The sequence below is a fragment of the Loxodonta africana genome, chromosome 1, assembly GCF_030014295.1.
Source record: "Loxodonta africana isolate mLoxAfr1 chromosome 1, mLoxAfr1.hap2, whole genome shotgun sequence".
In the NCBI taxonomy this organism is placed as follows: domain Eukaryota; kingdom Metazoa; phylum Chordata; class Mammalia; order Proboscidea; family Elephantidae; genus Loxodonta; species Loxodonta africana.
The window spans coordinates 2,967,716-2,994,127 of record NC_087342.1 but is presented as its reverse complement, the minus strand read 5'-3'; the positions used below and the strand labels follow the sequence as shown (position 1 = coordinate 2,994,127).

Below are 26,412 nucleotides of genomic sequence, written 5' to 3'. Positions count from 1 at the left end.
TTTTCTGCAATTTGCTTTTCTCCCAGGTATACACAACGGATCTCTTTTCCAAAGAAGAGACACAAAACTAACTTATCCTTTTAAAACAGCTGCTTAATGATATTGCATAGTTTGGATGTAACACGATTGATCCACGCATCGCTCTTCGGATGGAGAAGCAATCAAGTTGCAGACGAAACCCCAGGACCACTGCAGCAGCCTCAGAGCAACGCTCCCCTGACCTCATTTTCAGGCTGAAGGTTAGCTGACATTCCCTGGGCGGTGAGCTTTACATACACCGATCTTTAAGGTTACAACAGCCCAGCGATTTAGGCACTCTAGTCCCCGTTTTGCCGGTGAGTAAACCGATGATCTGAGAATGATTAAAGAAGTTGCAAAAGGAGTCCTCGTCTCAGAGACGCGGCGAAGCTCCCACGGTTTGGGAGAACCGGACTCTGACGCCCAGCTCCCCCAGAGGCATCCGGAGAGGGAAGGACAGACAGACATAGCCGGGTACCGTTCCACTCACTGCAACTCAAGCGGGAAGTGTCTGGGCGCGAAACGACCCCTCCATGCGTAGCAGCCCCCACACCAGCGGGGAAAGGGCGCATACCTGCAAACCTCTCACCTTCGGGGGCCTTCCTTCAGGTACCGCCAACTCCGTGCACTTCGCTACCACGTGTCCGGTTTCCTGGGTTCGCGGCCCCTGAACCACCGCCTCCGGTGCACAGCCAGTCAGGGGCCACGACGTCATCACTGGGCGCCACGGTAAGGCTAACACGGCGCGCGAATGGCCCGAAGGCCGAGCGACTGCAGCCGTTGCCATAGGTAACCGAGGGAACGCGCTCCGCCTGCTCTAAGCCTCCTGGGAGTGGTAGTTCGAGCGCGCCGGAAGACACGCCTTCCTTGTAGGGGAAGGAACTACAACTCCCAGCGTGACCCGGAAGCAGCCAGTGCAAAGGAGAGGTTGCTGCTGCCTTGGTTGCGGTCTAGGCCGGAATTGGGGAGATGCTGCTGGCCTCCCAGGAAAAGTCCGCCTCAAGGAAAAGGAGCAGGCTGAGTGGCTGGGAACGGTTCACAAGGAAGCCGAGTCCCAAGGTGACCCCTGTCGGGAGCTCTGGGGGGCAAGGACCGGCTCGAGGCGCCTGTTGGCTCCTGGACCAGCCGCCGTCCCTGCTACGCTCCCGCCCTCTTCCCCCGGGGCGTCCTTAGCTGGGCCGCCTGCCTTGACTGCCCCGTAGCCGGCGTTGCCCGAGTGAAGGGGTCTGAGGAGCTTCGGGATATGGGTACCCTACAGCATTGGGGGGGCAGCACCGTGGGAGAAGTGGGTCCATCTAACGCTTTTCTCAAACCTCAGAGGTCGGTCCAGTAGACCCCATCCCTGGGGAGGGCATTAACGCACCCCACCCCCACACACGGACACACAATTTTAGGAAAGTTCCCGTACATTTCATTTTTGGAAGTTTTGCAAATCGGGGAACTGATCTTGACTGGGGGGGCAGTCCATGTTAAACCCTCTCCCTCCTGCCCCTGCTCTTCCAGCTTTGCATAAAGTCTCTAAAATGAACTCTGGAATGCAAGTGGATACTAAATTCTCAACCTTTGATTCACATGGGAATTTCTAAATTCAGCCAACATTCAAAAAAAGAGATTGTGTTCATATTTCTTAACCTCCTCCTTTTTTTTTTTTTTTTTGGACGCATTACAATCAGAGGACAAGAAAAACTGATAACCCCGTTTTAAACTTGAAGCGTATGGAAGAAACCCACCCACTGCCGTAGTCGATTCCGACTCATAGGGACCCCATAGAACAGAGTAGAAGTGACGTGTGTAAAGTCACAGTCACGTGGTGTGTGCTTTCCACAAACTACGTTTTTATCAGCGGCAAAAATAAATCCTTTAAATATAAATGAGAGTACCAGAATGGAGCAGCTGCTCAGCGTTCAGCTCAAGAACAATGTCACCAGCTGTTTTCACCCTTAAGTTACACTTTGCTAAAAAAAAAAAAAAAAAAAAAGCCTTTGGTAGACATGTGGCCTTTCTGAGGGCTTTAGGCAATTGTTTTTGCAGTTTATTCTGAACATACCAACTGAATAATGCACTGGGCATACTCCACTTGATGAATATCTTGTCCCAGATACTGAAGGGTGAAGACTGGAGCCTTAGCAAGACTTGGAAACTGAGTCTGCTCCTGTTGTATAAGTTACATAATGGGTTAGACCTGAAATAGGTCATCAGTACAAACTTGATGAAAGGTAAAAATTGGGGGCAATTTCTCAGGACTCTAAAATACGGATTTTTGCTGCTCGTGCTCATTGTTGCTTCCTGGAGGATAAAGAGGTTAAAAAAGAAAACGGCCTCTTAAAGTTCAGTTGTGTTTTAACAGAATCAGCTCTTTGTTTTGATGACACAGTTATTCAGCAGTACAGCTGCCTTAAGCAGTATCTGTTTGGAAACCCTGGTGGCTAGTGGTTAAGTGCTACGACTGCTAACCAAAGGTCAGCAGTTCAAATCCGCCAGGCGCTCCTTGGAAATTCTACGGGGCAGTTCTACTCTGTCCTGTAGGGTCACTATGAGTCCGAATCGACTCCATGGCACGGGGTTTGGTTTGGTTTTTGGTAAGGTGCTTGGAAGGTGAAGTGTTATGTAAATGAAAGAAGGTGTTATACCTTTCCCGCCTTCGTGTGTCAGCATGCTAGCTTAGATATTTACTTATTTAAAAGCCCACCTGAATGTTAGCAAAGCAAATGCCTCTATTTGTGAAGTGACTTTTGGAGTTCTGCGCTCTTCTGGCCGTTACACAGTGAAGAGATGTCCTAAGAGTCTGATTTCCAATTTCAGGTTAATATCTGCCCAACCCGGGTGGAAATTTACTTGATTTCTACCTCTTATTCTGCTTTGTAAAATAGAACTGTTGACCCCTCACCTCCACTCTCCCAGTTCTTATTGGACCAAACAATATCCCTCATCGAGGTAAAATAAGAAAAGCTCTTGCTACAGGCTGTTCCTGAAAAGAGGAGGCTAAGGAGAAGGCCAACGAGCACAACATGGCCAACAGTGCTTGGCTATTAACCAAAAGGTTGGCAGTTCAAACCCACCCAGTGGCTCCGTGGGAGAAAGACCTGATTGATGATCTGCTCCTGTCAAGATTACACCCGAGAAGACCATATGGGGCAGTTCTGCTCTGTCACACAGGGTTGCTGTGAGTTCAGATCGACTCGACAGCACCTGCAACAACAAGGAGAAAGACACACCTTTCTCCAAGAAGATTTGCTTCCTTGACACTTGGATACGAAAACCGAAAGCCAAATCCATTGCCGTCAAGTCGATTCCAATTAGTAGCGACCCTGTAGGACAGAGAAGAACTGCCCCATAGGGTTTCCAAGGCTGTAAATCCTTATGGAAGCAGACTACCACATTTTTCCCCTATGGAGCCACTGTTGGCTTCAAACCACCAACCTTTCAGATAATTTGGCTTATTAATTAGTGTCTGATTGGGTTTTCATGAGAAGTGTTACACTTAGTATTTCTCTTAGTTCTAACCCTGGGGAACTTAAAAAAATACTGATGCCTGGGCCCTCCACCAGACTGATTTAATCGGAATCTCTGGAGGTGTGACCCAAACAAGGGATAAAAACAGACAATGTTCCAGAGAATCCTTAATGATACTGCCTCGCACTGTTATTCTGTGTTCTTCCATTGCTAATCAGGGCTGAACTTTCTAATGAAATGCTGGGGGAAAAGAATAAACGGCACTTTTTTATATGCTTTAGTCAAAAGGATAGATTAAACTGGCAAGGTTGATAGAGATACAGCTGTTTATTAATATTCTAATATTCTGTGTATATTATCTGCAGCCTGCCTTTGACCCTGACAATATGGAACACTGGATGAAGGTAAGGACATTTCAAAATTAAGATAGAAAAAGAATTGAGAATAAGACATAAGAGGATGGAAAAGGAATACGAATATGTCTCTGTTTTCCAGGTACTGTGCTATTTTGGGGCCCTGGTGGCACAGTGCTTAAGAACTCAGCTGCTAACCAAAACGTCAGCAGTTTGAATCCACCAGCCACTCCTTGGAAACCCTGTGGGGCAGTTCTACTCTGTCCCATACGGTCGGGATGAGGTGCAGTCAGCTCAACAGCAGTGGGTTTTTATGGGTGCTGTTTTCATTCCCTTGTGACTATATGTTGCCTTAGTTTTTTATATTTTTTAGTATTTTTTCATTCTGTTGCTTCTCATGAAAGTGTTTTAAGTGTGAATGACGAGATGTAGACACGCCCTTTCAAATGCCACGAGGAGCCAGTGAAGAAGGGTAAAAGGCGCAGGGGAAGGGAAGATTTGGGACAGGATGTGGTGGCCTCCCCGAGATATTCAAAAGGCTTTCCTGTGGTTACACTGACCAAGGGAACCAATCGGTAGAAGCTACATGTACATCGTAAATAAAATTGTCTAATGACTAGAGTTACCCAAAAATGTAGGGGGTGTTCTCCTAAAGAGAAGGGTTTTCTAACACTGGAGGTATTCAGGTGGAGTCTAACTGACCATCTAGTGTTAGAGCTGGTCAGGGATATGTTTGAGCATTCATTGAGGGTGGAGTTGAGTTAGGTAGCCTCTCAGATCTCTTTCAGGCCTGACATGTATGTTTTTGAGTCCATGTGCCTTTTAAGTCAAGTGCACCGTTAAACTACTTTCGGAGCACGCCTTTGAGTGTCAGTTTCTCAGCTTGCCATACTCAGTTCATTTGTGTGGCACACGTTGCAAAACCATGCAGCATTTTCCTGGGAAAAGTAGTCTTCTACCTGGTACTATTTTGAAGACTTATTATCTAAATTGCCAGGCATCATAAACACCAGGCCAGGTGGGACCAAGGTCAGATGTAATAATTGTTAGCCATTTTTTCATTCAGCCACTTTTTATTAAGTGCCTACTAAATATTAGCCCACTATGTAAGAAATCCTGGTGGTGTAGTGGTTAAGAGCTATGGCTGCTAACCAAAAGGTCCGCAGTTTGAATCCACCAGGTGCTCTTTGGAAACCCTCTGGGGCAGTTCTACTCTGTCCTTTAGGGTCACTATGAGTTGGAATCAACTCGACGGCAATGGGTTTTTTGTTTTTTTTTTCTTATGTTGGGCACTGGAGATAAAACAGGGAACGGGGCATGTGCACTCCCTGCCCTCTGGAGTTTACAGTTTAGTGGGGAATAAGCAACCTACTAAAAGCTAATGGGTTAAGGAGCATAATGGAAGCACATGGTGGGGGCACGAATCTAGATGAGGCCCAGGAAGGCTCCCTAGCCAGGCTTGTCTTCTGAGGTGTCTCTAGGTAGATTCAGTCCTCCAGCTTATTGGCTAGTGGTTGAGCACTTAACCATTCGGACCACAAAAGACTCCTTCCAATGAAGTGGGGGGAGTGAAAGAGGGAGATGAATAGGAGGTTGATGTTAGAGAGTGAGTTGTCAAGTTTGGTTTGAGCAATGGAATGTACTGCGTGATGTAGTTCAGGGTGACCATGGGAGTGGGTTGCTGAAGTGGAAAGGAGGGGAGGGCTGTTGGAATCTAGGAGATGAAGCAAGCCCTGGACTGGTGAGTCACCCTCTGGGATGTTGAAGTCACTTAGAATGTGACAGAAGTTGGCATACAACTGCGAGCCCTGGGGCAGCTCATCCCAAATTCAACTGTCTATCAAAATTTACAATTCATCCTCCCCCAGTCTGATCGACTAACTCATTACGCCAAAGCATCCTGCTACTTGGTTGAGCTTTCTAAAAATCATTTTCCTTCTGTCAGCTCGGTGCTTGTGAACCTTCAGTGATTTCTGTGTGCCATCAGATGAAACTCCCTAAATTCCAGACTGGCATTTAAGGACCTGTCTCTGCCTGCAGTGTTAATCTACCCTTTACGGTCTCTTTACTGGTATCCCGTGTCAGACCAGGTACCTTCTCCACCATCAGCTAAGTCTTCCCTTTTGCTTTGACTCATGCTCACCCTGCAACATGAAATGTGCTTCCTCTCTGAGACCTTAAAGCTCCGCTTGAGATGCTTCTCTTAGTGAACAACACCTCGCCCACCTGACCTAGCTAACCCCCATCCTCCAGTACTCTTTCCCTTGAAATTATTTCAGCATTTGTACATACTGATACAGCATCAAGCATTTGCTTCTATACAGAATGATTAAAAATGAATTGGACACTTTCAAAAACATATCACTCAGAAGACTTTGGTAGATGTACGTGTGGTACACACACGGGGGTACATCAAGACATTTGTGTTTCTTCGTGGCTTTCAGGAAGTGAAAGAGTGCCTGTGGCTGTGTTTCTACTGTCCATGGTTGTCTTAGTTACCTAGTGCTGGGTAACAAAAAATACCACAAGTGGGCGACTCTAAAGAACAGGAATGAGTATCTCACCGTTTGGGAAGGTAGAAGTCCAAATCATGGCATGGGCTGTAGGAAAGGTTCCTTCCTTGTCAGTAGCCCTGGTGTTCCTTGGCGTTCCTGGCTCGTACAGAGATCTTCACATAGTGTCTCTCTTCTCCATGTGTGTGCCACTGTGTCTATTCGGCTCTTTTTATAAGACACTGCTCAAGAAGGACCTATTCTACGCATTAAAATAACAAGAGAAAACCCCTGTTTCCAAACAGGGTCATAGAACTGCCCCCATAGGTTTCCAAGGAGTGGCTGGTGGATTTGAACTGCAGACCTTTTGGTTAGCAGCCAAACTCTCAACCATTGCACCACCGGGGTCCCTTCACAGGTACCGGGGTTAGGATTTTAACATATGTTCTGAGGGACTCAACTCTATTCATAACAATGGTGCTAGGCTATAAAAGGACTGGGACATACCACGGGATTGACATGCCATGGGACACGGGGGCACTTTTAAGATCATGTGAATAACCGTATTCCTTTACAGATGACATGCTTGTACATAACCTAGTTACTGAGTAATAACCTTTTGACGGTTCAGGTTTTTTTTGTTCGTGTTTTTGAATCAGCCTGTATTTTTTTAGAATTGTTCTTTAGTTGTTTATCATGCATGTGGCCTATGGAACCACAAGAAAAGTGAACTTCTTGAGACCAGAAGCTTTTCATTTTCTTTTCCTCTTAACCCCACCCCAGTGCTGACAGAGTAGCCTCCACCAGGGCTTATTGCAAGAATGAGTTCTAGGAAGACATGGTGTTTGTTTTACTGAAGTGTAACTTAAGATAGACCATCATTTACATACTTATTTTGGAGGAAAAAATGGTAAAGATGTGGTATTTTAAAAAAGAAATTCAGAGGTTGTTTCTAATCTTTAGCAGAATCTAGTATTTTTTCAAACTCTCAGAAATGTCAGTGATATCCCAGACGTTGGCTTTGTTAGAACCAAGCAAACATCTCTCTTTATTCCCTTATTTGTCAGTTCCAGACTCTACTCCTTTTTCAGTATCAAGATCAATCTCCCTTCTCGCATCTCCTGAGCTCTCTACCCTCCTTTTGAATAAGAACCTGTATACGTTCTGGCTCAGGTGGGATGGCGCATCCTACAGAGTTATCTCTTTCGCTCACAGTCCCATTTTTGTCTTTTATTTTTTGTTTGCGGGTATTAGCTTAAAAAATTAAAGTTGATCGGTTTATTTATACATCATTTACAGATACATGTATATATACACAAACATGTAACAGGAGTATGTGAAATTTGTCATGCTATCTTGGGTTTTCAGATCCTAAAGAGAAGGATTACTGTGACTATCTGATAAACGATAGATATGACCAAGGTGAATTTGGGCACATCTGAGACTGGATAATAATGTGTCCAGAGTGACCATATCAGGGGTGGGAAGTGTTTTCTTCACACCAACCCCAAGCAGATCATACTTTCTTCTGGTTTATCTTCTTTTCCTGTATGTTCTATTTTTTACATCTTTTTCCAATTACCCTTCGACTTTTCAACTTTATTCACCTACTTCTGTCTAATTAGAACTTAATATATGAAACCCGTGAGAATTTGGCAGGTAAACCCATGGCAGGCTTTGGCAGCGGCACTACCAATCTTTCCATGAAAGGCAAGAGAGAAAGTCATTTTCAGAGTAAGTCGGATGTCCATATAAACTACAAGAAGTACAGTTTCCTTTTAATAAAGTCTTCCATTTGTCCCTTCTTTGGGCAAACATTTACTGGGCATCTGTTACATGCCAAGCACTGTTCTAGATGTTGGGGATTCCCTAGAGAAGGAGACAATCTCTCTCCTCAAGGAACTTACATTCTTCTGGGGAAGACAGTAAACAATGAAATAAGTCCTGTAGTATGTTATCAGATGGTAAGTCTATTGACAAAGTCAGAGCAGAGAATGGGCATAGGGAGAGCCAGGACAAGGTGATGACAATTTATACAGAGTGGTCAGAGAAGGCCTCACTGAGCAGGTGATGTTTGAACAACGGCTGGAAGGAGGTGAAGGAAAGAAGGTGTCTTAGTCATCTAGTGCTACTATAACAGAAATCCCACAAGTGGATGGCTTTAACAAAGAGAAGTTTATTTTCTTCTCACGGTAAAATAGACTAAAAGTCCAAATCCAGGGCGTCAGCTCCAGGGGAAGGCTTTCTCTCTCTCTCTCAGCTCTGGAGGAAGGTCTTTCTGGTCAATCTTCCCCTGGACTAGAAACTTCTCTGTGCAGGAACCCTGGGTCTACAAGATGCTTGATGCTTCTTTCTTGGTGCTATGAGGTCCCCAACTTTCTGCTTGCTTCCCTTTTATCTCCTGAGAGATAAAAGGCGGTACAGGCCACACCCCAGGGAAACTCCCTTTACCTTGGATCAGGTAGGTGACCCGAGTGAAGGTGGTGTTCCAATCCCACTCTAATGCTCTCAACATAAAATTATAATCACAAAATGGAGGACAACCATACAATACTGGGAATCATGGCCTACCCAAGTTGATACACACATTTTGGTGGGGGGACGTAATTCAATCCATGACAGAACGATATGGATATCTAGGGTAGGCAGAGGGGATGGAAGTGCAAAGGCCCCGAGGTGGGAATGGGCTTGGCGTGTTTGAGGAGCGAGGAGCAAGTATGGCTGGAGTAGGGCGGACAGAGGGAGGAGTGGCAGGCAAGGAAGCTGAAGTGTTCACAAAAGGCCCGATGGTGCAAGGTTTTGAAGCACATGGTCAGGATTCAGCTTTTATTTTGAAGAGGTGAGGAGCCATTGAGGGGTTTTGAGTGGAGCCATGACATGATACGAGTTTAATTTTAAAGGATTTGCCCTGCCTACTGTCATGAGAGGCTTTGCAGAAAACCTGTCAGGAATTCATGGTGTATGATGGCGATAGAGGCAATGACAAACGCTCAGATTCTGGGTGTATTTTCCAGATAAAGTCAGCAGATTTCCTGACAGATGTGTGTGTGTGTGTGTGCGCGCGCGCGCGCGGGCAGAGTCAGGAAGGACTCCAGAGTTTCAAGGTTTTCATCCTGAAGAACTGAAAGAATACAGCGTTGCACCTGAGCTGGAAGCCTGGAGGGCACAGCAGGAAAGGGGGTAAGAAAGTCAGTGAGCAGGAGGGAAGGTCCGGAGCTCAGGAGCAGGGTAAGTTCTTTTGGACTGTGCAGGTGAACCAAAATGCCAGGGCAGCGTGCCCACCTCCCTCGGTCCCTTCCGCATTCCCATGATTTGGGCTGTGTTTTTAATAGAATCTCACTGTTAAAACATCCTACAGTCCCATGATTCGGTTTACCCCGATTCTATGCACTGTATTTTGACCCGGGAGTGTTTCGTCCTGTTGTACACGGGGCCGCTATGGATCGGAACTGACTCAGCAGCACCTAACACCCTAACAACATAGTTTGCCTAGTATTTGATGGCAAGGTTTTTTTCATGGATAGTCATCTAAGGAAATGTAGTTACTCTGCCTCTGGTTTATACTCACATAAAGGTCCTGTTGTTGTTAGGTGCCATCGAATCAGTTCCAACTCAGAGTAGAACTGCCCTGGAGGGCTTCCAAGGAGTAGCTGGTGGATTTGAACTGCCAAGCTTTTGGTTAGCAAATGAGCTCTTAACCACTACACCACCAGGGCCCCCACGAAAGTCCTAGTGGTGTAGAAACTAATAAAACATTACATTTTATTTAAAATATCCAGATTCCAGGATCCCATTACTAATGCTCTAGACAAAAGTTATCTTAAAGTTTAAATAACCTTTTGTGCTAACATAAAAATATGTTGAGTACCTGTTAAAACTTAGTAAAATACTGCAATTTATTTCATGTTATGTATCATTACCATTTGCCATTGAGTCAATTGTGACTTACAGCGACCCTTTCGGACAGGTAGGACGGCCCCGTAGGGTTTCCAAGGCTGTAATCTTTACAGGAACAGATGGCCAGGTCTTTCTCTGCGGAGCTGCTGGTGGGTTCCAACCACTGACCTTTCGGTTAGCAGCTGAACACTTAACAACTGTGCCACCAGAGCTCCTTATTGTACGTCAGTAACGGCTAAAAAAATTATTTGGGGTGTGGGTTATTAAAATCTTCGAGTTCCTTCAAAAATGGAAAAATGAAAGTATCCTAGTAGTTGGTGGACAATCAGATTCTTGAATAGGATAGAAATGCTCTCTGAACAAAGAGCTTGTCGTTTTAATGGATTTTTTGTTTTGTTCTGTTTTCTGTTATACTGAAGAGAGTGGAGAAAGCCTCAAAGCTGGCAGTTTCAGAAGTGCCCTCCGTGGGGAGAAGACTCTGGGACCAAATCATCGATTTGGAAGCGTCTGAGCAAACAGGGGATCCTGATGAAACCTGTGCAGAAGGCGAGGAAATGCTTCTTTTTTTTTTCTTTCGCCGCAGCTGCAGTGTTAACAATTCTTTGGAGTACAGTTTCTTAAAGCAGAGCCCGTAACATATTTCAAAGCACAGAACGGAAGCTTCTCTTTTTCTCCTCTTTAATTTTGGTTTCTTTGTATTGCCCTGAAACGAATTCACTCTGTAGTTGACTCCGGTATCACAAGTTAGGATATATTTAAAGCCCAGTTTGTCACCTGGAATAGAACCACACCCAGAGGCCGTTTGACATAACGTCATCAAGTGCGAAGTGTTGTAAGGTGACAGTCCCATGCCACAGGTGTTAGCATGTTAGTATCCTACAGATCATTTAACCATCAGTTTCAACTACCTGATTCACTCTTTTTTCTATTTTGTATATCATGCGTCCCTATCTATTTTGTGATAGCTATTTGATAATAGCTGTAACAATGATGAAGATAATTGTCATGGATTAAATTATGTTGCCCCAAAAATCTGCGTATCAACTTGGTTAGACCATGTATGGTTGTCCTCCATTTTGTGAGTGTAATTTCATGTTGAGAAGACTAGGGTAGGATTGTGACACCACCCTTACAGAGGTCACCTCCCTGATCCAAGGTAAAGGGAGTTTCCCTGGGGTGTGTCCTGCACCACCTTTTCTCTCTCAAAAGATAAAAGGAAAGGGAGGCAAGCAGAGAGTCGGGGACCTCATACCACCAAGAAAGCAGCACCGGGAGCAGAGCACGTCCTTTGGACACGGGGTCCCTGCGCTGAGACGCTCCTGGACGAGGGAGAGTTTGAAGACAAGGGCCTTCCTCCAGAGCCAACAGAGAGAGGAAGTCTTCCCCTGGGGCTGATGCCCTGAATTTGGACTTGTAACCTACTAAAAAAAAAAGTGAGAAAATAAATTTATCTTTGTTAAAGCCACCCACTTGGGTATTTCTGTTATGGCAGCACTAGATGACCAAGACAATAATCTAGACATTTTCTTGTTTGAAATCCCATGCCTTATACATAAGAGCTGTTTGATAATGATGAAAGTAATGCTAAAGCAGAAATTCTTTCTGTACCAATATATTTGAAGGGAAGTTTCTGAAGATCACCAGGAAAGAAATCCCCGTGGGAGTTGGCTTTCAGAATATCACACTCTTAGATTTTCCTCTAACCTCAGTGATCACTCCTTCTGGGCCTGCTTTGCCGGTTTCACCTAATCTCTTTAACCCTAAATACCAGAATTCCTCAAAGCTCAGTCTTCTCTAAGAATCCTTCTTTTTTGGTGATCTCATCCACTTCTATGGCTTTAAATGTTGTCTGTACGCTGATAATTCTGACACTTAATTTTTCAGCCTGGACCTCTCCTCTGAAATCGAGACCGGTGTAGCCAATACTTACTTGACATCACTATTTGGGTGTCTAGTAAGTATCTCAAACAGAACATGTCTAAAAGGGAACTCCTCATCTTCCCCCCAGACCTTCTTCTTGTTCTTCCTCATCTCGGTAAGCGGCAGCTCCAGCCTTACAATTGCTTAGGCAAAAAACCTTGTGGATTTCTTCCTTTCACGTCCCATATCAAGTCCATCAGCGAGTCCTGTCAGCTTCACCTCAAAACATTATCTAGAATGTGACCAACTTTTAACACCTCCATTCCAGTACAGGCCACCACCACCTCCCTTCTGGGTCATTGCCTGTTGTCTCCCAGTTAGTGCCCCCTGCTTTTGGGCCTGTCCTCCTGTAGTTTATTTCATCAGATTAGCCAGAGTGATCTTAAAATGTAAGTCACTTCTTCACTTAAAGCTATCTTGTGGCTTCCCATCGCACTCAGAGTAAAAGCCAAAGTACTAGAGTGGCCATAAGACCCTAAAGCCGGGGTTTTTCAACCTCGGCACTATTGACATGTGGGCCAGATACTTCTTTGTTGTGGGGCTATCTTGGGCATTAGGTGATATTTAGTAGCATCCCTGTCCTCTACCCATTAGATAGCAGAAGCAGCCCACACCCCAGTTCTGACAACCAAAAATGTCTTCAGACATTACCAAATATTCCCTGGGAGCCAAAATCACCCCTGGTTGAGAGCTGCTGCTCTGAACAATCTGGTTGATCCCCATTCCTTCTTCCTTACCGTCTCCTGCTACTCTCCCCCTCAGGCATGCATCTTCAGACACACTGCTTCCTCGGGGGCTTTGCACTTGCTTTCTTGCTGAATGAAATGATACTGCGTCACGTACCCATATGGCTCACTCCCTCACCTCCTTCATTTCTTTGCACAAATTTCTTCTTTTCAGTGAGGCCCTCTTTGAGTACTCAATTCAAAATTGCAACACCCATCTTCCATTTCTTATATTCCTTATCTCCTCCCCCAGCTTTGTTTTTCTGTAATTTAATTTATTGTCTCTGTTCCCCAATTAGAGTGTAAGTTTCAGGGTGGCAGGGTTTTTTGTTTGTTTTTTTGTCCCTGTTTTGTACATTGCTATATTCCTAGTATCTAGAACAGGACTTGACACATGATAGGTTCTCAGTTAATATTTATTGAATGAATGAAGAGAGTCTCTGTTATGGATTTAATTGTGTCCCCCCAAAAAATGTACGTCAACTTGGCTGGTATTGTGTGACTGTCCACCATTTTGTCAACTGATGTGATTTTCCTATGTGTTGGAAATCCTAACTCTATGATGGTCATGAGATGGAATTAGCAACAGTTATGTTAGTGAGACAGGACTTAATCTATAAGATTAGGTTGTGTCTTAAACCAATCTCTTTGGAGATATAAAAGAGAAAAGCGAGCAGAGAGATATGGGGACCTCATACCAACAAGAAACGAGAGCTAGGACAATAGCCCATCCTTTGGACCTGGGCTCCCTGCACTGAGAGGTTCCTCAACCAAGTAAGATTGATGACAAGGACCTTCCCCCAGATCCAGCACAGACAGAAAACCTCCCCTGGAGCTGACACCCCAAATTTGGACTTCTAGCCTACTAGACTGTGAGAGGATAAACTTCCGTTTGGTGAAGACATCCGCTTGTGGTGTTTCTGTTACAGCAGCACTGGATGACTAAGACAGTCTCTAAAGTAGTTCACATATTAAAAAGATACTTTTGTCTTATCAATAGCTCAGAAGCTGGTCAGTGATTGGTTAGACACCAAACTTAAGCAAGAACTAGCAAGCGATGGAGAAGGGGATGCTGGAAACACTGTGTCGAGCGTCGCTGCTGTGCCAGAAGTCTGTGGCCTTTCGAAATACAACAAGTTTGACGGTAAGAATTTACCTGATCATTCTCTGCTTTAACATCTGGTGAACATAGTTAAGAAGTCTTTTTAATTGTTTTGAATAATCAATGTTATCTAACTTTTTTGCACTCTGCTTACTTTTATTATTGGCTTTAATTTTTCTTGATGGAGTATAAATATATCCTCAGTAAACTGATGGTGCTTTTTAAACTAAAATGTTCTATTATTTTTAACTCTCCTTTTTTTTTTTTATGATTATAATAACCCTGCGTAAGAGGGCATCTTTCCCACATATTATTGAATGGCTATTTACTTTGATGGAGACTATATTTAAACTTTTGTGTATCATTTTATATTTGAAAATGCTTCACATAGTGTTATTAGTTATTATTTATAAGGAAAGTTATTACTTTTCTAGCATTTTTTGTTTTCAAGAAAAAAACACTATTGTGTGCAGACTTGGTGTCAGACAAGTTAAATGGCTACCTTGTGAGGGTCCCCCAGAAGCAACCAGGGATCTGGGTTTTTCCCCAGCGGTAGGGTAGCAGCTCCCCACATGCTACTCAAACACTTGGTGAGCCCGCCTGGCAAGATTCCCCTGGCTTGGGGCTCTACAGAATCCCCAGCTGGGGAATCACAAAGTCATAAGTTCTTCAGGGTAGAGGAGTCCTTCAAGATGACCTACTCTGATCTACCCTACTGACTCCCAAGGAGAAAGATGGTTCTACGTATCCTTCAGTTGGGTAACGTAGTCCCCACTGGACACCTCCTGGGACAGGGAGCCTGCTACTTTAGGGGGAGCGCGTTCAGCTGTTGTGAGGCTCTGGTCTTCATATATCCTTCCTTAATTAAACCAAAACCAAACCAAACCCGTCACCATCGAGTTGATCGCGACCCTGTAAGACAGTAGAACTGCCCCGTAGGTTTTCCAAGGAGTGGATTCAAACTGCCAGCCTTTTGGTTAGCAGCCAACCTCTTAACCACTGTTGCACCAGAGCTCCTTCCTTAATTAGAAGAATTAAAATTTTGTCTTTGGTAACTCTTACCCTTTGGTACAATAGAGAATATCTTTTAAAAATACATATATCTTATGTGTTAAGAAAACATTCTGCATCCCATTTTGGCGAGAGGCGTCTGGGGTCTTAAATGCTGGCAAGCGCCATCTAAGACACATAAATTGGTCTCAACCCATCTGGAGCAAAGGAGAATGAAGAACACCAAAGGCAGGAGGTAAATATGAGCCCAAGAGACAGAAAGGGCAACACAAACCAAAGACTCCATCAGCCTGAGACCAGACGAACTAGATGATGCCCTGCTGCCACTGATCACTGCCCTGACAGGGAACACAATAGAGAATCCCTGATGGAGCAGGAGATCAGTGGGTACGGATCTTAAATTTTCATAAAAAGACTGAAGGGACCCTGATGGTCATGGTCCCCGAACCCTTTGATAGCCCAAGATTGGAACCATTCCTGAAACCAACTCTACAGACAGGGATTGGCCTGGACTATAAGATAGATAATGATGCTGGTGAGGAGCAAACTTCATGGCTCAAGTAGACACATGAGACTCTGTGGGCAACTCCTGTCTGGTGGTGAGATGAGAAGGAAGAAGGGGACAGGAGCTTGTTGAATGGACACAGGAAATATGGGGTGGAGAGAAGGAGTCTGCTGTCTCATTAAGGGAGTGCACAGTGGGGTGTGTGTGGCTTTTTGTATGAGAGACTGACTTGATTTATAAACTTTCACCTAAAGTACAATAAATAAATTAAAATATATATATATTTTTTTTTAATTGTATTTTTGGTAAAGGTTTACACAGCAGTTTAGGTTCGCATTCAGCAATCTCTACACAGGTTGTTCAGTGACATTGGTTACATTTTTCACATTGTGTAAACATTCCCATTATCTCTGTTCTGGTTGTTCCGTTTCCATTAATCTGGTTTCCTTGCCCCCTTACATTCTTATCTTTGTTTTAAGTAATTGTTGACCCTTTGGTCTCATACAGGTGATTTTTTAAAAGAGCGCAGAACTTACAGGTGCTAGTCATTATTTTTTGAGCCACAGTAGAAAATATCTTGGTCCCTCCCTCAAGAACCACCTTCTTACTTTTTGTTGGAGTTGTAATCATACCTGATCCCTCATGTATCTTGATGTTCCCAGATTTAATAGCACCCATACTCTCCACAGCTCTTTACATCACACGGTTTCTAGTTTCCTCATCATCCGTCTAGGTATTTTCTGCTTTGTTAGTGTCATTATTAAGTGTGGGGCGAGAGTTCCGATACTTTGTACTTGTTCTGAAGCACGTACGTGGAATATAGTGAAATTGTTACTTCCTTTTACATGGTGCTAATAGAACTAGTTATAGACCTATACTTAGATTGGCTGTTATCATCTAGTATCATACCAGGTCTCACTCATCTTACACCTGTGTAGTTGCCTTTTTAGATCTAAGTGAAGGATTTTACATCTTTATTAAATTTAATCAGTTTGGTTTTACTTCATTATAATAGCCTCTTAAGGTTTTTCTTGTTTTCTGAATATATCACCCAACATTTTGTGCCCATTACAAATTTGTCACATTCCTCAGGTTTTCATTCGAGTTGTCAGGGGAAATATTAAACAGAAATAACATTAGCCATTAAAAAAGATGTTTACCAAAAGTGATAATTAAGCTGGGATCATGCTTTTGATAAAATCTTAAGTGAAAAAAAAAAAAGAGTTAAGATTTATATGGAGTAGATCTTAATAAGATATATAAGGCTGGAAATATACCAAATTATTATCTCTGGTATTACAGGCAATCTCTATTTATAACTGTACTTTTTCGGGTCCTCCAGTTCTCTACAATCAATATATATATTTAGTAAAAACAGAAGAATATTTAATTTAAAAGGTTGACCAGGGCAAGATTTGGGCAGAGCTAGGGACTCCTTACTAAATTAAGAGAGTGGTGCAAATGGTTTGTGCAACTATGAACCTAAAGATTGGTGGTTTGAATTCACTCAGCAGAGCTGTGAAAGAAAGGCCTGATGAAAACAGCCAAGGAAACCCCATGGAGCAGTTCTACCCTGTAACACATGGGTTTGCTATGAGTCGGAATCAACTGGACAGCAACAGGTTGTTGTCCTTGAGCTAATTCTGAAACCACCTGCTCATGGTACTTGCATCCGGCTCCTATTTGTGTATATTTTCTACAGTGATGAGAGAGGTGACGGCATGGCACCAGTTAATGTAGTAAGTAAGTGTGCCTGCTGGTCTTGGAACACTTAAGGATAGTTTGGTCTCTTTTAGAATTAAGAGTTCCAAGCGACTCTGGAAGGGGTGGAGGGAGTGTGGTTTGATGCAAAACTTTTAGGAACTTGAATCCAAGTGAAATCCCAAGGTAACTAAGCTTGGCCTGGTTTTTCTAGTGAAGGTTTAGAGTGTTTTTCCTAGTCCTGGTTCAAACCTACCCTCTATGAAGGCAGAAAACAAATAAGGTAAAATGTAATCTTGAAATCTAGAAGCTAAGTATTTGCGAAGAAATGGTAAAAGCAATGGTGTCATCTGCTTGCAGCCCTGATGGAGTAACAGCGACCAGATTTACCCTCCTGTCTAAAATATCCCCCAAAATAAAACCAGACAAAAACACGAAACGACAATTTTCAAAACCCTGGACAGCAGACAGTGAAGGACAGTGATCCCTGAGATATGGTAAACAGTGCGAACCCTGTAATTGCCCCAGCCTGCTGCCTTGTCAGAGTGTCCAGGTCATGGTACAGGGAGGGGGACCACAGGTAGAGTTTGGTGGACTCCCCGAGTTAAAGACACGGAGCTGAGAGTCTGGGTAGACTACGGTGTTAGACTAAGGACAGGGTACCGAAAAGAGCTGAGCTGCACAGAAAGATAACCCCCAATAACAAAGGCTCAAAATAGGTAAAGCAAAAACTAATAAAATTGCAAGGAGGAACAGACAAGTGTACAATTAGGTCTGGAGATTTCAGTATCCCCTTTACAGTAATTGATCTTCATCAGTAAGTGCCTCAAGTCCTCTTCTCTTTCAGCAAGTAAGGTCGTGTCATCCGCATAACACAGGTTGTTAATGAGTCTTCCTCCAATCCTGATGCCCCATTCTTCTTCATATATTCCAGCTTCCTGGACTATTTGCTCAGCATACAGACTGGATAGGTATGGTGAAAGGATACAACCCTGATGCACACCTTTCCTGACTTTAAACCACTCAGTATTCCCTTGTTCTGCAACATAGTTTCACAGTTACAGTTATAACATGTTTCTGTAACAAGGCCCTATCCCTTTATAGGACACACCAGACTGGGTTCACAGGTGCCCAGTAGTTTAGAATGGGCATTGGTTGTGAGTGACCAGTGCCCAAAGAAATGGAGGAAATGAGGCAAACAGCCTCAGAGCCCAACCCTTCGAGGAGACACCTGGTCTGGTGTATCCTCCTGCACCAAGCAGAATAAGCTACACGTTCCTCTGAAATTGTCCTTGACAAGATAGCCACAGAATGGGCCGTAGATGGCCTCGACCCACCTCTGGGTAGAGACTTAATATCCTAATAAAAGAAAATCTACCCCTTCTTTCATCCCAGAAAATAGGACCCTTGTCTAGAGAAAATGCATAGTCATCCCCAAGCCCTGAGCACCTGCATGAAGGTCAGTCCTGAATATTCATGATAAATCTGTATTTCCTTGTCTGCTCTCTATAAAATCCCACCTCCCCAAGCTGCCTGCAAGCAGTCTTGGAGAAGGAGTCTTTCTTATCTCCCACCTCGGCCTATTGTTTACTGGCTGTAACAAGTCACGTGGGACAAAACGTAGGGTTTTTGCCCAACGACAGAACCCACGGTAGTGGAGGAAAAAGTCCAAAGCTGCACTAAAGGCTCTGGCACAAAACAAGGCTGCAGAGGTTGATGAAATACCACTTGTGATGTTTCGACAAATGGATACATTACTGGAGGTGCTCGGAGCCAACTTGAGGACGCGCCCCTCTCCCTGGCCTCGCTCTTGGCAGGCGCAGGTGTAGACCACGCAAGATGGCAGTGGCTGGAGCAGGCCGCCTGAGGCGGGCAGCGTGGACCCTGCTGCTCCAGAGCCCGCTCCTGCCCCCCGGGGAGCTGTCAGTCCCTGCTGGGCTCTATCATAAGAAGGTTGTTGATCATTAGCAAAATCCTAGACACACAGGGTCCCACCACAAGACATCTACAAATGTTGAAACTGGCTTGGTGGGGGCTCCAGCCTGTGGTGATGTAACGACATTACAGATCCAAGTGGATGAAAAGCGGAAGATTGTGGATGCCAGGTTTAAACATTTGGCCGTGGTTCTGCTGTCGCCTCCAGCTCGTTAGCCACCGAGTGGGCGAAAGGAAAAAGGGTCGAAGAAGCCTCGACCATCAAAAACACAGGTATTGCCAAGCAACTCTGCCTGCCTTCCGTGAAACTGCACAGCTCGAGGCTGGCTGAAGATGCAGTCTAGGCCGCCCTGGCTGATTACAGACTGGTTACAGACTGTAATAAGAGCCCAAGAAAAAGAGAGGCAGAGAAGAAAGGAGCCCTCGGCAGAGCCGCCAGCAGATCCCGTCAGCTGCTCCCCACCCGCTGTGCTGTCACTTGAGATGTTCCAAAGCCCCTCACGCTGCAATAGAAGAGCTTTGAGGTTCACACAGTGCTGTTCACCTGTGGCTCTGATCCAAGTAAAATACAGTTTAATTTTTCCGAATCCTGTGGCTTCTTTCAACCCACTTTTATCGCCTTACCCAAGTTAAATGTCTGTTTTGAATTGTGTGTGTGGCCTCAAAGCTGAAATCAATAATGATGTGACAAGTGGTTGATAGCCAATGGAGTACATAAATACCTACTTTTACTTGAATCTGTTTTTGGAAGATTACCGGGCAAATGCCTTTGGTGTGATTGTTTGATAGAACCAATTGTACATAAGACAGATTTGCATATATGTATTTTTTTCAGTACTTGATTATCTTTATTTTCCCAATAAAATGGATAAAAAAGGGAGTAGGGGACAGTAGAGATTACCCTGTGACTTTAAATTCTAGTCAGAAAATTAAGACACATGTGGTTTAAAGGAAATATGACACAGAGTCTTATCTAGACAGGTGTGCACTGTCAGGCATGAATAAGTAAAAAAAAAAAAATGTAGAAACAAGTTCTTTCTATGCACCAGAGACAATGAATGAAGGCCCCCGGTTTGATGTACGGAACAGCTCTCAGCCCCAGGTGGTGTCTGCAGCTCACAGCTGAGTTTAGCAGTGGAATCGGATGGAGAACTTGGGAGACGCGGGCACAGCCAGAAGCTGGTCACTGGACTTCACCACTGCAGCCTGACACTTACGTATCGGATTTGCCTCGTGCACCAGTTCTTTCCGTAGCTGGCCCAGCTCCTCCTCCTTCTGCTCTTCCTCCTGTTGCTTGATCTCTTCCAAGTGCTGGACTTCCTGGGCTTCTGTCTCAGCCATCTTCTTCCCCAGCTCCTGCCAATCCTGGGCTCTCTTCTCAGTGGCAAGTTGAAAAGGTTCCTGAACTAGAACACCAGCAAGGCCAGCAACTGGTTTTTTCTCTTTCTTCGGAACAAAGAGATGACTGTGTTTGGATGAGCCTTGAAGTAAGCTGCTTCTTTCTGCCGTTTCATCTCGTCCTCCAGGTGGTGCTTCCAAGTCTGCGTCTTCAGAGCACCTCTTCTGTCAGTCCCCAGACATGCGCAGTCTGGGTTGCACTTTTTACCTTCTTCTCTGGCAGGTTAATGGTATCAGAATGAGGTGAAGGAAGTGCCTTGAACTTGGGCATCTCGCCTTTCTGTAGTTCTTTTGTTTTCTTCTCCTTCCGTAGCTGACGTTCTTTGTCCCGAGAATCAAAGGAGAAAGGGCGTACTTCCAGAGTGCTTGCCTCTGGGATTTGGGGCTTAAAAGGTACCCCATAATGTGGCACAGGTCGAGCTTTTATCAGTACTGGCTGCTTCTCTTCCTTTTCTTCTTTGCCGAACACTCGGACTCTGTTCTCCAAAGCAAAGGCCGGGGACTTGGGAATGGTGATGGGAAATACCTTCTTTTCAGGAACACCCACAACATCTTCCAAGATCTTGGTAGGGCAAAGTCTGGAATAAAATTCAAAGTGTTCTTCCTGTGGTTTCTTCTTTGATTCTAACTCCCGGATTCTTTTCTCAGTCTCCAAATCAAAGCCAGTAGGCTGAGTGGGTGGCTTCACAGGTGTGGTTTCTTGGGCAAGATGGGTCCATCTTCAGAAATTCAGGGATCAAGTTCCCGCTGCTTCTGGTTCTTCTGGAAAGCAGTCTACTCGAGTTACGGCAGCAGGTGTTTCAGCTTTTCTTGTCTTAAAAAACCAAGATGAAATCGAGAAAAATGTCATGTCAGCACTCAGCTTAACTGATGACCAGGCTTCAAGGCCACCCAGTGCTCCCGCTGAAGATGGTTCAGGAACGCCTGGCAGCACTGCTTCCTCTTCCCCAGCAGCTCCCCCACCAGGAGTTCAGCCAGAGCAGCCACCACGTACCGGAGCACAGGCACAAGCAGGTACCAGCAGTACCAGCAACGGGCCCATTACAGTGCTCAGCAGCCACAGGCCCTGCCTCGGCCTCCACAGCAGTGTGGTATCCAGTGTTCAGCAAGCTGTAGTCAGTAGACTGGGCCCCAGCAACCTCAGCGGTTCCAGGGATGTGGCCAGCAACCAGCTTCCCGGGCACCAGCTCCTGCCTTTTCTGGGTGGCCTCGACACCTGCCTGCTCAGCCTCCTGAGCAGAACCAGATGAGCAGTTATCCTCCACAGACTTACACTGCCCCAGCTCCTCAGCCTGCCGATTGTACTGCAGCCCCTGCCTCACAACCTGGAATGGCTCCAGGCCAACTCAGGGCCTATCAAGCAAGACCAGGTTTTACTCCACCTCCTGGAAGTACCATGACCTCTCCTTCCAGTGGGCCTAACCCTTATGCACGTAACCATCCTCCCTGTGGTCAGGGCTCTGCCCAGCCTGGACCAGGTCATCAGTAAGGAGGCTCAGTTACACTGGTGAATGTAGCTTTTAGCTACTTCCCTCCTAAAAGACTCCAATACTACTATTTTATTTTAGTTTGTATTGAAGTTCAGAAATTTAAAAAGCAGGTCATTTTATATGATAATCATTGTTAGCTGTTAATTGAAAGTATAATTTGATGGAACACGAAAAAGACCAAAATGAAAAATGAGGCCAAGAAATTTGGAAGACAGCTACCTTGTCAGCCAACTGGAAGAGATCCATATTTGTGCCCATTCTAAAGAAAGGTGATGCAACAGAATGCAGAAATTATTGAACAATATCACTAATATCACACCCAAGTAAAATTTTGCTGAAGATCATTCAGAAATGGCTGTAGCAGTACATCGACAGAAGTTCAAACCAGATTCCGAAGAGGACGTGGAACAAGGGGTATCATTGCTGATGTCACATGGATCTTGGCTGAAAGCAAAGAATGCCAGAAAGATGTTTACCTGTGTTTTATGAACTATGCAAAGGCATTCAACTGTGTGGATCATATCAAATTATGAATAACGTTGTGAAGAATGGGAATTCCAGAACAATTTACAGTACTTATGAGGAACCTGTACATAGACCAGGAGGCAGTTGTTCGAATGGAACAAGGGGATGCTGCATGGTTTAAAGTCAGGAAAGGTGTGCATCAGGGTTGTATCCTTTGACCATACTTATTCAGTCTGTAAGCTGAGCAAATAATCTGAGAAGCTGGACCATATGAAGAAGAATGTGGCGTCAAGATTGCAGAAGGCTCATTAACAACCTGCTTTATGCAGATGACACAACCTTGCTTGCCGAAAGAGAAGAGGACTTGAAGCGCTTACTGATGAACATCAAAGACCACAGCTTTCAGTATGGATTGCACCACAACATAAAGAAAACAAAAATTCGTACCAGTGGGCCAATAAGCAACATCATGACAAACAGAGAAAATATTGACATCGTCCAGGATTTTACTTGAATCCACAATTAATGCCCATGGAAGCAGCAGTCAAGAAATCAAATGACGTGTTGCAATTGGGCAAATCTGCTGCAAAATACCTCTTTAAAGTGTTAAAAAGCAAAGGTGTCACTTTGAGGACAAAGGTATGCCTGACCCAAGCCATGGTGTTTTCAACTGCCTCTTATGCATACCAAAGCTGGACATTGAGGAAGACTGAAGAAGAATTTACACCTTTGAATTATGGTATTTGTGATGAATATCGAATATACCACAGACTGACAGAAGAATGAACAAATCTGTCTTGGAAGAAGTACAGCCAGAATCATTCTTAGAAGCAAGGATGGCGAGGGTCCCATGTACTTTGGACATGTTATCAGGAGGGACCAGTCTCTGGAGAAGGACATCACGCTTGGTAAAGTAGAGGGTCAGGGACAAAGAAGAAAGCTCTCAGTGAGATGGATCGACACAGTGGCTGCAACAATGGGCTCAATCATAAAAAAAAAAACTGGATGGTGCAGGACTGGGCAGTGTTTCGTCCTGTTGTACCAAGGGTCACTATGAGTTGGAACCATCTTGACGGCACATAACAACAACAACAAAAATACTTAATACCATATTGAACGATAAAAGACAGTGCCTTCTCCTTATCATCAGAAATAATAAAAGGATGTCTGCTGTCACTACCTCTGTGCAACATTGTATGAGAAGTTGTGGCCAGTGCAGTAAAGGAAGAAAAGAAAATCAACAGCATCCAGATTGGAAAGGAAGAAGTAAGACTCTTTCTTCCCAGGCAACATGATTGTCTCTGTAGAAAATATGATGAAATTTACAAAAATGCTGCTAGAACTAAAAAGCATGTTTATCCTGTTGCCATTGCATCAATTCCAACTCATAGCAACCCTATAGGACAGAGTAGACGTGCCACATAGGGTTTTCAAGGAACAGCTAGTGGATTTGAACTGCCAACCTTTTGGTTAGCAGTTGAGCTCTTAACCACTGTGCCACCAGGGCTCCAATAAGGGTATTTAGTAAGCTTGTGATATAAAAATCAATGCTATTTTTATATTTAGCAATGTAGAATCAGAAGTTGAAAGAAAATTTTTAAAATATCATTTACAATAGTATCAAAAATATTAATTAAAGATAAATACAACAAAAGATGTATTAAGACCTGAAAACTACAAAACATTGAGAGAAATTAATGACCTAAATGAATGGAGAAATATACTTTGCTCATGTGTTGGAAGACTTAATATTGTTAAGCTGTCAGTTCTTCCTAAATTGATCCATTCCCTATCAAAACCCTAGCAGAATTTTTTTTTGTACAAATTGACAAGGTGATTCTAAAATTCATATAGAAACAAAAAGGACCTATAATAGCCAAAACAACTTCAAAAAATAGGAACAAAGCTAGACATCTAATGCTACTTTATTTGAAAACTTATTATAAAGCTATAATAATCAAGACAGGATGGTATTGGTGTTAGGATAGAGAAATAATGGAACAAAATTAAGAGCCTAGAAATAGATTCACACATATAGGGACAGCTCATTTTTTATAAATGTCCAAAAGCAATTCCTTGAAGATAGGATAGTATTTTCAGAAAATGGTGCTGGGACAATTAGATATCCATATATACAAAAAAAAAAAAAAAGAACTTGAATCCTCACCTTGCACCATATTAAAAGAAAAATACCTGAAAATGGATTATAACTTAAATGTAAAACCTAGAAATATAAAATGTTTAGAATAAAATAATTAAAAATCTTTGTCACCTTGAATTAGGCGGAGATAACTGAGCTATGACACCAGAAGCATGGTCCATAAAAGAATAAACTGATAAACTCGATTTCCTCAAAATTTAAAACTTCTCCTGTTTGAAAGACACTGTTAAGAGATTGATAATACAAGCCACAGACTAGGAGAAAGTATTTGCAAAGTGTATAGCTCATAAAGGACTTATATCCAGCATATATATGAGTTCTCAAAAGCGAATAATAAGAAAACAAAGAAGCCAATTTAAAAACTGGGCAAAATATTTGGACAGACACTTGAAGAGACACGGGTGACAAATGCACACATGAGAAGATGTTCGGTATTGTTAGGCATTAGGGAAATGCACATTGAAACTGCAATAAGTAACTACCAGACACCTATTAAAATGGCTTAAATTTAAGTCTGACCATACAAAGCATTGGTGAAGATAAAAAACAGAGACAGACAATTGTAGAACCTCTTTGGAAACAGTTTGGTAACTCCTTAAAAAGTTGAGCATATGGTTATTATATGATCCAACCATTCTACCGCAAGTCATTTACCCAAAAGAAGGTTGATGTCCATACAAAGATTTGTACACAAAGGTCCGTAACAGCTTTATTTGTGACAGTAAAGTCTGCAAACAACTGAAATGTCCATCAGCAGAGCGAGTCAATTGTCATACGCTCATACAGTGGAAGACTACACAGCAGTACAAAAAAGAAAACTTTTGACACACACACAACAACATGCGTGAATCTCAGAATAACTACGCTGAGTGAAAGAAGCCAGATAAAACAGGAGCACCTAATGTACGATTTATCTGATATAACATTCTGAAAAATGAAACCAATCTGTAGTAACAGATATGTATGTGGCTGCTTGGGGCAGGACGGGGAGGCCCTGAGCGAAGAGAGAGAGAATGACAAGTCAAGACGAGGACACTTGGGGGCTCGTGGACATGTTCATTGTCTTCATTGTGGTGCTGGTTGAACTGGTATATGTGAATGTCGTATATACCAGTTATGTGTATGTCATATATACCAGTTATGTGTATGCCACATAATCCCAGTTATGTGTATGCCACATATCCCAGTTATGTATATGTCACATGTAACAGTTATGTGTATGTCATATATACCAGTTATGTGTATGCCACATAATCCCAGTTATGTGTATGCCACATATCCCAGTTATGTGTATGCCACATATACCAGCTATGTGTATGCCACATATCCCAGCTATGTGTATGTCACATATCCCAGTTAAGTGTACGCCACATATCCCAGCTATGTGTACGTCACATATCCCAGTTATGTGTACGTCACATATCCCAGTTATGTGTACGCCACATATCCCAGTTATGTGTACGCCACATATCCCAGTTAAGTGTACGCCACATATCCCAGTTATGTGTACGCCACATATCCCAGTTAAGTGTACGCCACATATCCCAGTTATGTGTACGCCACATATCCCAGTTACGTGTATGTGACATATCCCAGTTACGTGTATGTCACATATCCCAGTTAAGTGTATGCCACATATCTCAGTTATGTGTATGCCACGTATCCCAGTTATGTGTATGCCACGTATCCCAGTTATGTGTATGCCACGTATCCCAGTTATGTGTATGTCACGTATCCCACTTATGTGTATGCCACGTATCCCAGGTATGTGTATGTCACGTATCCC

At 43.7% G+C, this 26,412-nt stretch overlaps 2 protein-coding genes and 2 pseudogenes across 11 annotated transcripts in view; 2 read left to right on the top strand and 2 right to left on the bottom strand.

The window, feature by feature from the left end:
- QTRT2 (queuine tRNA-ribosyltransferase accessory subunit 2) overlaps positions 1-724 on the bottom strand; it is a 74,940-nt gene extending 74,216 nt beyond the window's left edge. For 6 of the 7 annotated variants that reach the window (XM_064282020.1, XM_003412985.4, XM_023551776.2 and 3 more), the window contains exon 1: positions 593-721. The gene's annotated coding sequence lies outside the window, so the exon portion shown is untranslated. Of the gene's footprint in view, positions 1-592 lie in introns of all 7 variants that reach the window. The other variant, XM_010592944.3, reaches the window with a different exon arrangement.
- Positions 725-905: 181 nt separating this feature from the next.
- The window catches only part of CCDC191 (coiled-coil domain containing 191), an 88,879-nt gene continuing 63,372 nt past the window's right edge, over positions 906-26,412 (top strand). For 3 of the 4 annotated variants that reach the window (XM_023551772.2, XM_010593013.3, XM_023551771.2), the window contains exons 1-4: positions 906-1,077; positions 3,837-3,875; positions 10,633-10,759; positions 13,859-14,002. In XM_023551772.2, coding sequence (XP_023407540.2) covers positions 988-1,077; positions 3,837-3,875; positions 10,633-10,759; positions 13,859-14,002 — 400 coding nt within the window. In that variant the 5' untranslated portion in view covers positions 906-987. The remainder of the gene's footprint in view (positions 1,078-3,836; positions 3,876-10,632; positions 10,760-13,858; positions 14,003-26,412) is intronic. The other variant, XM_023551773.2, reaches the window with a different exon arrangement.
- Positions 13,898-25,881, top strand: LOC135230771 (iron-sulfur cluster assembly enzyme ISCU-like; annotated as a pseudogene).
- On the bottom strand, positions 20,241-22,933 carry LOC135232925 (targeting protein for Xklp2-like; annotated as a pseudogene).